The sequence below is a fragment of the Saccostrea cucullata genome, unplaced genomic scaffold (assembly GCF_032062105.1).
Source record: "Saccostrea cucullata isolate Sc308-1 unplaced genomic scaffold, CSIRO_AGI_Scuc_v1 ctg599, whole genome shotgun sequence".
Taxonomy (NCBI): Eukaryota; Metazoa; Mollusca; class Bivalvia; order Ostreida; family Ostreidae; genus Saccostrea; species Saccostrea cuccullata.
Genome location: NW_026938938.1, coordinates 477,349 through 491,692, shown reverse-complemented (window position 1 = coordinate 491,692; position 14,344 = coordinate 477,349). Strand labels below are relative to the sequence as shown.

At 34.1% G+C, this 14,344-nt stretch overlaps 1 protein-coding gene across 1 annotated transcript in view; it reads left to right on the top strand.

Moving 5' to 3' along the window:
• Positions 1 to 14,344, top strand: part of LOC134251890 (eukaryotic translation initiation factor 5B-like) — a 66,656-nt gene that overhangs the window by 6,746 nt on the left and 45,566 nt on the right. Inside the window, exons 7-14 of the mRNA XM_062734312.1 lie at positions 551 to 666; positions 802 to 918; positions 1,184 to 1,334; positions 2,548 to 2,634; positions 4,582 to 4,779; positions 6,741 to 6,955; positions 7,088 to 7,195; positions 7,548 to 7,658. Of these exons, the coding sequence (XP_062590296.1) occupies positions 551 to 666; positions 802 to 918; positions 1,184 to 1,334; positions 2,548 to 2,634; positions 4,582 to 4,779; positions 6,741 to 6,955; positions 7,088 to 7,195; positions 7,548 to 7,658 (1,103 nt within the window). The remainder of the gene's footprint in view (positions 1 to 550; positions 667 to 801; positions 919 to 1,183; positions 1,335 to 2,547; positions 2,635 to 4,581; positions 4,780 to 6,740; positions 6,956 to 7,087; positions 7,196 to 7,547; positions 7,659 to 14,344) is intronic.

Here is a 14,344-nt window from a genome sequence, read left to right as displayed (position 1 = left end):
ATCAATTTTAACCAAACTTACCATAAAGCATCCTTATTTGAAAGGATTTCTTCAAATTTATGAAAATAAAGGACCATTTTTTTAAAGGAGAGATAATAAAAAATAAATGAATTGGTCTCTTTAAAAAATCTTCTCAAGACCAACTTAGCCAGAAATGATGAAATTTGACATAGTGTGGATTTTATCCTTTTTTATGACTTCCAGAGGTAGGCTTGGCCAGTAGGGCTGCAGTGAAGGTGGGGGGGTTGGCAAAATTTTATATGTCACTATGAATACATAGGAAAAATCTTTTCTTGTGAGAGTTAAGTCATGATGAATCATATTGCAGTATTGTAGAAGCATTCCTAAAGGGGTAATAAAAATTTAAATATGTTCAAGTCATGACCCCCCCCCCCCCCCCCCCCCCCACTCATGTAAGCATTTTGGCCCTTGGGCCTTTTGTATGAATTGTCAAGGCAAAATATTTCATTTAGATTCATTGAAATTTATCAGGTTATCAGCTCATCTATTTCAAATTGAAATTTAATTGATGATCTTACTATAATTTTAGGGGAAGGGGAACCTGCCCCAGATGGAGGAGAGGGAGAGAAAGAAGGAGAAAAGGATGAAAAGAAGAAGAAAAAGAAAGGAGAGAAAGAGGACAAAACAAAGAAGAAAAAAGCTCCTGTAATTTTTAGCTTGAAAAGAGATTTTTAAAAAATATTTAACAATCTAGAATTCAATTGTTATATGTTAGAAACATTATTGATCTTAACAAGGAATTTGGATAATTATTGAAATATTGCATTGTAAAATCTTTAGGTGGCTGCCATTAAGTTGATGCAACAGAAGTTAAAGGAAGAAGAGGAGAGATTAAAACAAGAAGAAGAGGAGAGAATCAGAAAAGAAGAGGAGGCCATAAGACTGGCTGAGGAAAAGGTACTGTGTATAATCAGATTTTGCTTCTATATACAGGAAAAATTTGCCCCTTTTGTTTTTGTCCCATTTGTATGGAATATTAGAACAGGGCAAACTTAAAAAACACAGTAAAAATTTCTGAACAGATCTGTGACTGGTAATTTTGCCAAAATTATCTGTCATTACTCACTTGAAAAGTATTTTCCAACAAAAAGCCTCAATCCATTTTCCTTTAACTCTATTTTAATCAAGAATTTAAGTATTCCTTTTTTTCTGGTGTTCGTAGAAAAGATTAGAAGAGGAAAGAAAACAGAGGAAAAAGCAAAAAGAGAAAGACAGAATAGAGAAGATGAAAAAGGAAGGAACGTACCTTACAAAGAAGGAGAAACAAGACAAAGCCAGGGCGCTGCAGATGTTGGAGCAGATGAAAGCAGCAGGTAAAGAAATATAGCAACAGATAGATGATACTGTGGGTGACTCTCTTAAAATGCTTCTACTTAACATGTGGAATGATAAAACAGTTATAGTATAATTATAATTTAAGTTTTAATTCATTTGAATATTTTGATGAACTTTGTGTTTATTCTTTGATAGAAAAAAAAATCCTTTATTTTTAGCTCTGCTGGTCAGAGCTTATGCGATAGTAATGCGTCCGGCATTCGTCCGTCTGTTTGTCTGTCTGTCTGTAAACAATTTTTCAAAATGCTACTCCTCCTACAGTTTTAGTCTGATTTCAATATAACTTGGCACACAAGTAGACTACACTAAGATACATAATTCTGTTTATCGGTTTTTGATTTCGATGAACGGTGTTGCCGTGGTTACTAAAAATAGAAATTTCTGTCAAATTGTTTCAAAATGCTACTCCTCCTACAGTTTTGGTCTGATTTCAATATAACTTTGCACACATATAGACTACACTAAGATACATAATTCTGTGTATTGGTTTTTGATTTCGATGAACAGTGATGCCATGGTTACTAAAAATAGAAATTTCTGTCAAATTATTTCAAAATGCTACTCCTCCTACAGTTTTGGTCTGATTTCACTATAACTTGGCACACAAGTAGACTACACTAAGATACATAATTCTGTGTATCAGTTTTTGATTTAGATGAACGGTGTTGCCATGTTCACTAAAAATAGAATTTCTGTGAAATCTTTTCAAAATGCTACTCCTCCTACAGTTTTGTTCTGATTTCAATAATTTTTTTGCACGGAAGTAGACTACACTAAGATGCACAATTCTATTTATCATTTTTTGATTTCGATGAACATTATTGCCTTGGTTACTAAAGATAGAAATTTCTTTACAATGCTATCAAAATGCTAGACCAAATACAGTTTTAGTCTGATTATAATACATTGTGGCATGCAAGTGGACTACACTAAGAACATAAAGACTTTCAAGGTTCCAAGTCCCAATTTACTGCTACTTTTCTCTTCCTTTGCTATAAGGAAGAACCAGTAGAGCTTCAGTCTCGACAGAGACTTCTGGTTTAAAATTTTTTACTGGTGAAGTTTTAATGCAATATCCGTGTTTGTACTAAACGAGTTTTACTGTATAACAATTGGATTAACAATTCTCTTATTCATGCCAGTATTGCTATAGTAATGTTGTTTGAGAAATGATCTATTTCTAAATTCTAGGAATTGAAGTGCCCAGCAAGGAGGATGCTCCAAGGAAGAGACCCGTCTATGACACAAAAAAGAAAAAGAAACCTCAGCAGAAAACAGGTACATCAGAAAATTACAGATTAGTGTAAAAATTGATCAAAATGATTGCACGTGATAAACATTGTGAGTTTTCTGAGAATGTGGGAATTGATTTATGTCTTAAATTAGTATTGTTGTATGCTATGTATGATAAATCAATTCATAAAATGCGTAAACCAGGATTTTCTGTTTATGCCTGCGTTAGGCCATGTAAAATTAATCTTTAGATTCTCATCCTAATTTGCTAAAAAATTGGGGCGGGTGGGCGGATTTTATTTTTTATTATTTATAATTGTTAAAAATTGTAAGTATCAACAAAACATGGACTCTTCGTACACAGTTTTTTTTTCATTATGTTGATGCAAATATGAATAGATTTTATTCTTTTTATATTCTTTTAAATATTTAAAGAAGATTCTTGCTTTAAAAAATTAAATATTTATTGTTAATTAACAAATTATCAAGTACACATTATACGGCACACCCTTAACAAAATGAAGTGAGGATACCAATAAATTGTGTTTGCGTGACTTCTCATCGGCCTTTTCCCAATTATATGTTCCTCTTAGTTTTACCAACAAATCCCTTTCTTTTCTGTAAAATATCAAAGATTTCCATCTTCCTCAAAAAACTTATCGTTCTTGAGACTTGACATGTTTTCGACATTAAAATAGGTCATATTTGCAAAATCTATAAAATGTTCTAATTAATATTCTACTGAAAAATCTAGGCCTGGACAGTTTTAAGATTGACCATTTCCTTAGCACTTGACATTCTCTAAAGTCTGTCTAAGATGTTGTTTTTTTATGCAAAATCACACACAGCTGGAGATCGTTATATATATATATTTACATTTGCAAATGTTTTCCTTTATATAACACTACTGAAAGGAATGCTTATCTATAACTGTATAAATACAGGTATGGGGTCAAGAGGTCATATATGTGCGTTTGGATAATCGTTTGACGTAATTTCTCAGTGACGTCACAAAGGGTCGACGCGCGTTCAGTGAATTACATACATGCCGTTGGGTTTGAAAATAATGAATTTCACACGTTAAAAGTCACAATTATGCAAATATAAAGTATGAATTAGTCACAAATGTAAATATAAGTAATAAGGTATCATTTTAAAACATCTATCGGGCTATAAATACGGGTCGGTACGAGATTAAATTCATCATAAAGCCCTTCGGGCTTTATGGAATTTAAGACGAAGCGTGAATCCCGTATTTATATCCCGATAGATGTTTAAAAATGATACCTTATTTCTTAAATAACTTGACCAGGTGTCATTTTCCTCGTCTATATTTTTACTTTGTCACAATTTCTCTAAAACTTGCTCCTGCCAGTGATGTTATCTCATTGTGTTTATGCTATTTTTCTTCCCTGCCTTCTCTATACTGACAAATTATCCTTACATATTTAAATTGCTTTTATTGCCGATTTTCCTCCATTCTTCACATGGCTCTTTTGCTATAAATAGCGGCACTCGACTTTTAATACAGACGGGAGATAACTCTTAAAACTTTGATCCAAATTCTAGCTGAATAAAAATACATGAAAAAACCTTTAACACCAAAAAATTAAAATAAAAAACACCGGGGCAGGACACTTTGAGAGGGGCGGGCGGGGATGAGAATCTAAAGATTAATTTTATATGGCCTTATCAGAGATTCAGGAGCCCATCAATAAATCTGTTAACCTTGACCATAGCTTTTGAACGGTTGGCGCTAGGGCTTTCATATTTGACATGTGTATCCTTGTGACGACCTTCTTTTAGCAACATCATTCATGACCTTTACATTGGAGTTTGACCTACTTTTTAGTAGGCTTTCACATTTCATGTGTATTTCTCATGGCATGTTGTTGACTTTGTAGATTGACCTACTTTTGAAAAACTCTGACTTTGGCAATGAGGTGCCATATGGTGACATCTTTCATAAACACATTTTGTTGAATTTTTCAGAAGATGAAGAAACTTCCGATAAAAAATCTGAAAGCCCTGAAGAGATGACCCCTGAACCAGAGGTCAAAGAGGTTGAAGAAGAGAAAAAAGCCAAGCCTGCTAAAGATGAAGAGGAAGATGATATTAAAGATGACTGGGCTGCCAGCAGTGAAGAAGAAGAGGAGGAGGAGGAAAAGGAAGAAGAAAAAAATAAAAATGGTGTTTATTTATGAGTAATATTTTTAAGCTTAGGAAATACGGTATCATTTTTAGCTCACCTGAGCCGAAGGCTCAAGTGAGCTTTTCTGATCATATTTTGTCCGTCGTCCGTCTAGCTGTCCGTCTGTCTGTCCGTCTGTAAACTTTTCACATTTTTGACTTCTTCTCAAGAACTCCTGGGCCAATTTTGACCAAACTTGGTACAAAGCATCCTTATATGAAGGGGAATTTAAATTGTGAAAATGAAGGGCCAAGTCCCCTCACAAGGGGAGATAATCAAGAAAAGACAAAAATAGGGTGGGGTCATTAAAAAATTTTCTTCTTAAGAACCACTGGGCCATAAAAGCTGAAACTTATGTGGAAGCATCCTGGGGTAGTGTAGATTCTAAATTATAAAAATCATGACCCCCAGGGTTAGGGCAGGGCCACAATGGGGAATCAAACTTTTACATAGAAATATATAGGAAAAATCTTTAAAAATCTTCTTCTCAAGAATGACTGGGCCAGAAAAGCTGAAACTTATGTGAAAGCATCCTTAGGTAGTGCAGATTCTAAATTGTTAAAATCATGACCCCCGGGGATAGGGCAGGGCCACAATGGGGAATCAAACTTTTACATAGAAATATATAGGAAAAATCTTTAAAAATCTTCTTGTCAAGAACCACTGGGCCAGAAAAGCTGAAACTTAAGTGAAAGCATTCTTAGGTAATGCAGATTCTAAATTGTAAAAATCATGACCCCCGGGGATAGGGCGGGGCCACAATGGGGAATCAAACTTTTACAAAGAAATATATAGGAAAAATCTTTAAAAATCTTCTTCTCAAGAACCATTGGGCCAGAAAAGCTGAAACTTATGTGAAAGCATCCTAGGGAAGTGTAGATTCTAAATTGTTAAAATCATGACCCCCGGGGATAGGGCGGGGCCACAATGGGGAATCAAACTTTTACATAGAAATATATAGGAAAAATCTTCTTGTCAAGAACCACTGGGCCAGAAAAGCTGAAACTTATGTGGAAGCATCCTGGGATAGCTTAGATTCTAAATTGTTAAAGTCATGACCCCCAGGGGTTGGGCAGGGCCACATTGGGGAATCAAAGTTTTACATAGAAATATATAGGAAAAATCTTTAAAAATCTTCTTCTCAAGAACCACTGGGCCAGAAAAGCAGAAACTTATGTGGAAGCATCCCAGGGTAGTGTAGATTCCAAATTGTTAAAGTCATGACCCCCGGGGGTTGGGCAGGGCCATAATGGGGGATCAAAGTTTTACATAGCAATATATAGGAAAAATCTTTGAAAATCTTTTTCTCAAGAACCACTGAGCCAGAAAAGCTGAAACTTATGTGGAAGCATCCTGGAGTAGTGTAGATTCTAATTTGTAAAAATCATGATCCCAGGGGGTTGGGCGGGGCCACAATGGGGAATAAAAGTTTTACATAGATATATATAGGAAAAATCTTCTTTGCATGAACCACTGGGCCAGAAAAGCAGAAACTTATTTGGAAGAATCCTGGGATAGTGTAGATTCTAAATTGTTCTAATCATGTCACCCCCGGGGGTAGGGTGGGGCCACAATGGGGAATCAGAGTTTTACTATGTTGAATCAAAGCATCCTATGGTAGTGTAGATTTCAAATTGTTTAAATTATCATCAGTTGGGTAGGATGGGGTCACAACATGTATAACAAGGGGGAAATCTGGTAAAGAACGGAATGTTCAAAGCTTCTCAGGTGAGCAATGTGGCCCATGGGCCTCTTGTTACTTGTTTCAACTGGGATTCGAACTCAGGGCCTCTGGCATGCTGTGCCAGTGTTTTAACCACTGAGCTTTTGAGACTAGATATATTGACCGACTCTCACACATACACACTTTTGAACCCATTAACTTGAGAAGCATGTCAGATGTTACATTAAAGATTGCATATGTATTTTTCAAATAATGAGAGAAATCTTTGTACTACAGTGGAACCAAAGAAAGTAGAAATAAAAGTGACAGACACAAAGAAAGGTCAAAAAGAAGAGGAGGATGAGGAAGATGAAGAAGATGAGGAAGATGAAGAGGATGAGGAGGACGAGGAGAGTGAGGAGGAAGAAGAGGAGACAGAGAGTGAGGAGGAGGAGTCAGAGAGTGAAGATGAAGATCTGACACCAATAGAGAGAGCCAGGGCAAGAATCTGGGTAAAGAGTACTGACATCATTCAGTTTCAAAATTTCAGTGTAAAATAAATTATTTGGACTATTGATTTGTGCCAGTAAGTTTGAAATGTTACAGAAATAATCCACTCTGATTTACTCTGATTTTGATTACAGAAAAGGAAGGAGGAAGCAGAGAAGAAGAGGAATCCCGACAACCTGAGAGCGGCTGTTATCTGTGTGCTGGGTCACGTAGATACAGGGAAGACAAAGATCCTGGACAAGGTACCACACAAATACATAACTATTTACTGAATACAGGGGTGTTTTCAGCCTGTGTTACAAGTGTCTTTTAACTTTTGTAAACAATTTTGCCCCTCTAAAATTTGCCCAGATACAGTTGTGCTATTGAAGAGATAGTTCTTTGAATTTCTCCCCTTTGAATTTTGCCCACTTGCTTGAAGGCGAAAGGGCAAAAATAAAACACAGGTTAAATTTTCCCAGTCTACACTATATTTCTAATCAAGAAATGATTGATATATATTTGTAAAAGATTGAAAAAATATTTATTAATGTCAATGACTTCTTTAAGATATGTTTACTTTAATTAAATTTTTAAAACGATTTTGTGTTTTAGTTGCGTCGAACACATGTACAAGATGGAGAGGCAGGGGGAATCACTCAACAGATTGGTGCTACTAATGTCCCACAAAGTGCTATCCAGGAACAGACAAAGATGTGCAAGGAGGTGGGTACCAAGAAAAAGCTGTCTGAAAAATAGTCGAGAAATTAATAGAGGTTTGATAGCAATCAATGGAGATATGGAAGTTTTCCTCTTAGTTAGCTCACCTGAGCTGAAAGCTTGAGTTTTTCTGAACACCCATTGTCCCATGTCCATCTGTCTGTCCATCCATCTGTAAACATTTATTTTGATTTCATCTTAAGAACCAATTGTCAATTGTAACCAGATTTGATTATCCTTGAGTAAAGGTGATTCTAAAAGTTGAAATAAGTTGAAATAAAGGGCCAAGCTATCTCCCAAATAGGGATCATGGAGAAAATGCAAAAACAGTGGGTCATTAAAATTGTTTCAATCTCAACAACCACTGGACCAAAATAAATTTATTTTACATAAAGCATCCTAAAATTCTAAATAATACAACACACAGTCCTTAGGAATAGTGTTGGGCCACAATCATAACAATGGGCAATAATGTTTTACATTGAACTATGCAGTGAAAAAATCTTTTTGAAAAAGGCGAAGGGGGGGGGTGTCCATATTTCAAGTGCCTGTGTGCACTAAGATACATAAGAACTACGCACTCTAACTCTTGATTACCGCCTACATTTTGCACCCATTAAATTCAATACAAAGAACAGTTCTATGGTAATTGATTAATCATTTTAATTCCAGCGCTAGATAGTAAATTATCATTAATTCCAGCTCTTGAAAAAAGGGGGGTAGACGATATTTTCTAGTGAAATCGAACTTTCAAGAATCACCATATTTTGAAATAGTCTTAAATATGATAAAATGTATCTCATATCTTTTCTTATGTTTTATGCAAATAAACAAAACATATATAATTTAATAAAATACAATTATTTAGTTATAAATAGCTTTAAAATTTGTGAAAAATCAGCATTTTTTTCGTTTTTAGCTCTACTGGTCAGAGACCAGAAGAGCTTATGCAATAGTAATGCGTCCGGCGTCCGTCCGTCTGTCTGTCTGTCTGTCTGTCTGTCTGTCCGTCTGTCTGTAAACAATTTTTCAAAACGCTACTCCTCCTACAATTTTAGTCTGATTTCAATTTTACTTGGGACAGAAGTAGACTACACTTAGATACATAGAATAGTGCATCGGTTTTTAATTTCTATGAACGGTGTTGCCATGGTTACTAAAAATAGAATTTTCTGTGAAATTCCTTAAAAACGCTACTCCTTCTACAGTTTTGGTCTGATTTCAATATAACTTGGCACACAAGTAGACTACACTAAGATACATAGAATAGTGCATCGGTTTTTGATTTCGATGAACGGTGTTGCCATGGTTACTAAAAATAGAATTTTCTATGAAATTCCTTTAAAACGCTACTCCTCCTACAGTTTTGGTCTGATTTCAATATAACTTGGCACACAAGTAGACTACACTAAGATACATAGAATAGTGCATCGGTTTTTAATTTCGGTGAATGGTGTTGCCATGGTAACTAAAAATAGAATTTTCTGTGAAATTCCTTTAAAACGCTACTCCTTCTACAGTTTTGGTCTGATTTCAATATAACTTGGCACACAAGTAGACTACACTATGATATATAGAATAGTGCATTGTTTTTTAATTTTGATGAACGGTGTTGCCATGGTTACTAAAAATAGAATTTTCTGTGAAATTCCTTTAAAACGCTACTCCTTCTACAGTTTTGGTCTGATTTCAATATAACTTGGCACACAAGTAGACTACACTAAGATACATAGAATAGTGCATCGGTTTTTGATTTCGATGAACGATGTTGCCATGATTACTAAAAATAGAATTTTCTGTGAAATTCCTTTAAATCGCTACTCCTTCTACAGTTTTGGTCTGATTTCAAAATAAGTTGGCACACAAGTAGACTACACTAAGATACATAGAATAGTGCATCGGTTTTGATTTCGGTTACCATGGTTACTAAAAAAAGAATTTTCTGTGAAATTCCTTTAAAACGCTACTCCTTCTACAGTTTTAGTTTGATTTCAAAATAAGTTGGCACACAAGTAGACTACACAAAGATACATAAAATAGTGCAATGGTTTTTGCTAAGTACAAACCAGTAGAGCTACAGTCTCGACAGAGACTTCTGGTTTGTCTATAAATTTATGTTCCCCCCCATGAAACACAAAAAGCTTTGGTATAAATTTGTAAAACGACAGTCCATATTACCTGTAAAAAGGAATTTTTGTTTCACGGGGGGGAAAGATGTTTTAAAAAAAATTTCTGTTTTCCGTTGATTTCTATAGTGAAAAACACAAGTTTTACCAAAATTATAGAGTTATCTCTCTTTGGTATCCTAAATAAGTAACGTTTTATGAAAATTCATATAAATATCTATAAAAATTTTGAAAATCTTTCGAATATGTTAACTTTTGAGAATTGACTTAGAGGTAGGCGGGAGAACAATACTATCGTTCGTAGTTCTTTAGAGCATCGGTTTTTGATTTTGATGAACAATGTTGCCATGGTTATTCAAAATAGAAACTTTTGTAAAATTTCTTTTAAACACTACTTTTCCTATATTTTGGGTCCAATTTCAATATACAACAAATAGACAACACTAAGATACATAATTATTTGCATAAGATTTTGATTTGGATGAACAAAGTTGTCATGGTTACTAAGAATAGAAACTTGTGTGAAATTCTTTTAAAATGGTACGCCTCCAACAATTTTGGTTTGATTTCAATATAATTTAGGACACATAAAAAAGACTACAGTGTGATACTTAATTTGGTGCATCAGTTTTTTGATTTTAATGAGCTCTGTTGCCATGATTGCTAAAAAATATAAATTTCTTTGAAATTCCTTCAAAATGCTACTCCTCCTATAGTTTTTAGTCTGATTTCAATATAATTTGCCTCACAAGTAGACTAGCTACAGTATGATACATAATTTTGTGCATTAGTTGTTGATTTTGATGAGTAGTGTTGCCATGGTTACTAAAAGTATAAATTTCTGTGAAATACCATTAAAATGCTACTGCTTCTACAGTTTTGGTCCGATTTCAGTATAACTTGGCCCACAAGTAATGTACCTTTTTGCATGGGTGTTTTGTTAGCTCTTCTGAGCCAAAGGCTCAAAGAGCTAATGCTATGGCCATTTGTGCGGTGTACGTCGTGCGGTGTGCGTTAACTTTTTAGAATATGGGCCATAACTCAAGAACCCCTTGGCCAATTATTGTCAAATTTGTCACAGAGTATCCTTGGCCCAAGGGCTACCATTTATACTAAAATTAGGGGTAGGACCCTAAAACAAGGGGAGATAATCACAAAAATAAAACCAAAAGTACTGGTTGCTAAAAAATCTTCTTCTCCAGAACCACCAGGCAGATTTTCACCAAACTTACCTACAAGGGTCCGGATATGTTGAAGATTAAAAATTGTTCAAGGCATGACCCTGGGGCAAAGGGCGTGGTCTCAAGGTCACTTCAAAGTTGACCAGAATTTACACTTATTAAAAATGTTGATATTTTGCTTAATATACAGACTAGAATCATCAAATCTTGTAAGTTGATGCATCTCAGGACTTGACATCATGTTAATACAAAAAGTAGGTCATGGTGACCTACTTTTTAAATTTTATGGGCTTTTGTTTTCAAATTGATTTGGAGGCATATTTTGGACACTTTAAGGCCTATCTAGAGGCCGTAAAACATATTTATGAAAAAGTAGGTCACTGTGACCTACTTTTTGAACTTTGCAGGCATTTGTTTTCAAATTGTTTAAAAGGCATATTTTGAATACTATTAGAACTATGATCATCAAATTTTGTCAGTTGATGCATCTTTGGTCTTCAGAAAATGTAGACCAAAAATTAGGTCACTGTGACCTACTTTCGACATTTTATGGCTAGATATAAGTATCTCGGGTACTAATTGGCTTAGAATCATTAAAATTTGTCTGTTGATGCAGCTTGGGTTTTCAAAGATTACGGATCAAAGAGTAGGTCATGGTGACCTACTTTTGACATTTTATGGCTATATTTTAGTATCTCAGATACTTATTGGCTTAGAATCATCAAACTTTGTCATTCGATGCATCTTGGGTTTTCGGAGCATGTCGACCAAAAAGTAGGTCACAGTGACCTATTTTTGACATTTTATGGCTAATTTTATGTTTCTCAGGTATTAATAGGTTTAGAATCATCAATTTTTTTTATTTGATGCATCTTAGGTTTTCGGAGCATTTTGACCAAAAAGTAGGTCACAGTGACCAACTTTTGAATATCTCAGGTACTGATTGGCTTAGAATCATCAAACTTTGTCAGTAGATGCATCTTGGGTTTTCGGAGAATGTTAACCAAAAAGTAGGTTCACAGTGACCTACTTTTGTCATTTTATGGCTATATTTAGGTATTTCGGGTACTTATTGGTTTAAAATCATCAAACTTTGTTATTTGATGCATCTTGGGTTCTCGGAGAATGATGATCAAAATATAGGTCACGGTGACCTACTTGTGACATTTATGGCTATATTTAAGTACTTATTGGCTTAGAATTGTCAAACTTTGTCAGTTTATGCACCTTGGGTTTTCGGAGAATGTTGACCAATAAGTAGGTCACTGTGACCCACTTTTGAATATCTCAAGTACTTATTGGCTTAGAATCATCAATCTTTGTCAAATAATGCATCTTGTGTCCTCAGAAAATTTCAATCAAAAAGTAGGTCACCATGACCTACTTATAGTATTTGATAGTTACATTTAAATATATTCAGCCCTAACTGGCTAAGAATCATCAAACTTTGTCAGTTGATGCATCTTGGGTCTTAGGATAGATTGTATAATTTATCAGAAGAGCGGTGTCATATTAGAAATATATTAAGCATTTAATACCTTATGTTGCTGAAGAGTAGATCTTTCAATGAGAAAAAGAGATGAATAAAATCAAGTCCTTTGTATGATATAACATTCTTATGACTACAGAGTCTGTTTTTTATTTAAAAAGGATCTTGTGGGTTTTTTTTGCCAAATATATTTTCTGACTATATCATCAAAACTCTCCATTGGCAAAGATTATGGACAATAGTAATCATGGGAATTACAGCTTTCTATGTTATTTGATGGGTCTCAGCTTTAAACTTGTCCCAGAAGCATTCTTTAAGGATCAAATTAATAATGAAATATGAAGTCTTTAGTCTTAATTTTGTTATGTGTAAGGAAAAAATTTGTAAACATTTACACTTTGTTCCCAACAAATAGTAGGGATGTGATGATTTGACTCCTTGGCATCATTGAAGAGATATGTCATAATGAAGCGCAGTCTTAATTTCTGGTCAGACCTTTTAAAATTGATCAGATCAAGATCCAATTTGTCATCTTGTTTTTGGACAAAGGTGTTCTTAATCAACATTTTGCTAGTCAGTTTTCAGAAAATCTGTTTTTTGAGAATAGTCAAATGTCCTTACTAAATTTTTATCTAAAGATTGTCGTTTAAGTATATAAAAAATTGAATAACCTTATACTTGAATGACAGTTTTTGGCTGTATTAAATTGCAAAATACTTTAATTAAAAACTTAAAAATTATAATTGCATGATAATTTTATCAGCTCTTGGTGCATAAAAGATAAACAAGTCAGGGAAAAAACTGTAGGCGTCATGTAGTCATTTCCCAGTGTTTGATAAATTACAGGATGGTCCTGTCATAAAGATTCACCACTGTTATTCATAGCTTAAATTTTATCGTCATTTCTTTAATTTTTCAATGTTTTGTAAACTACTAATTTTAGGAGATAGTTAATTGACATAACATTGGGTTATTTTTCATCTTACAGTGTCAGTCTGTAAAAAAAAAAAATAACCCAACTAGCTTATGCAAATTTAACATGGCCGGTGCATGATATGCAAAATGTACTGATAAAGAGTACAAGAGAAATTGATCAATTTTCAAAAATTGATATGATTTTTATTCAAAGTGCAGGGCAGATGCATGTCATGCAGGACACTATCTACATAAAGGAATACCACAACTTCCTACAAAAGTCCTACAGCTTAATTAGTTTCTAGATGTATAGCTTGTTAACACTTACTTACTTTGCACTTACACTTTACTTACTGTACACTTACATCATCAATGGAAGCAATGTTATGGATGCTGTGTTTATGCAAAATTTAAATAACAAAACTTCTATTAAGGGTTGTTTCCCAAATTTAAATGACAACAAAATCATAAGAAATGGGTAAATCATTATGATAACTATTGTGATATTATATTTACATTTTTGAAAAAAGGGTATTATCTAGCTCTGTATTCACTACGCAAGTTTTTCAAATAGATCAGTCCACCATTTAGCTGCAGAACTGCAGCATTATGCTTTTATATATAAATCCTTGACCATAATGCTACAGATCTTGTAATGCAAGTAATGTACAATTTATAGTGCACAATTTTAACCTGTTGGGAGAATTTTTTTCACTTTCCAGCATTGGTCAATCAATCTTTTACTCCCTAATTCAAGACACATTGTTTAACAAAAACAGTTTATTTTATCCACCTCCCAACACTATTTGGTTGCTTTACAGACCAGTAAACTCTCCTGTTTTGAATTTTATGTCAGATGGTAAAAAATTCAAAACACTCTGGTTTATTTGTAATAATTACTATATAAAACAATAACACTACATTTCTGCAGCGACCCACCATTTCAATTGAAAAAAAGTCATACATGTATTATTAAAGTCA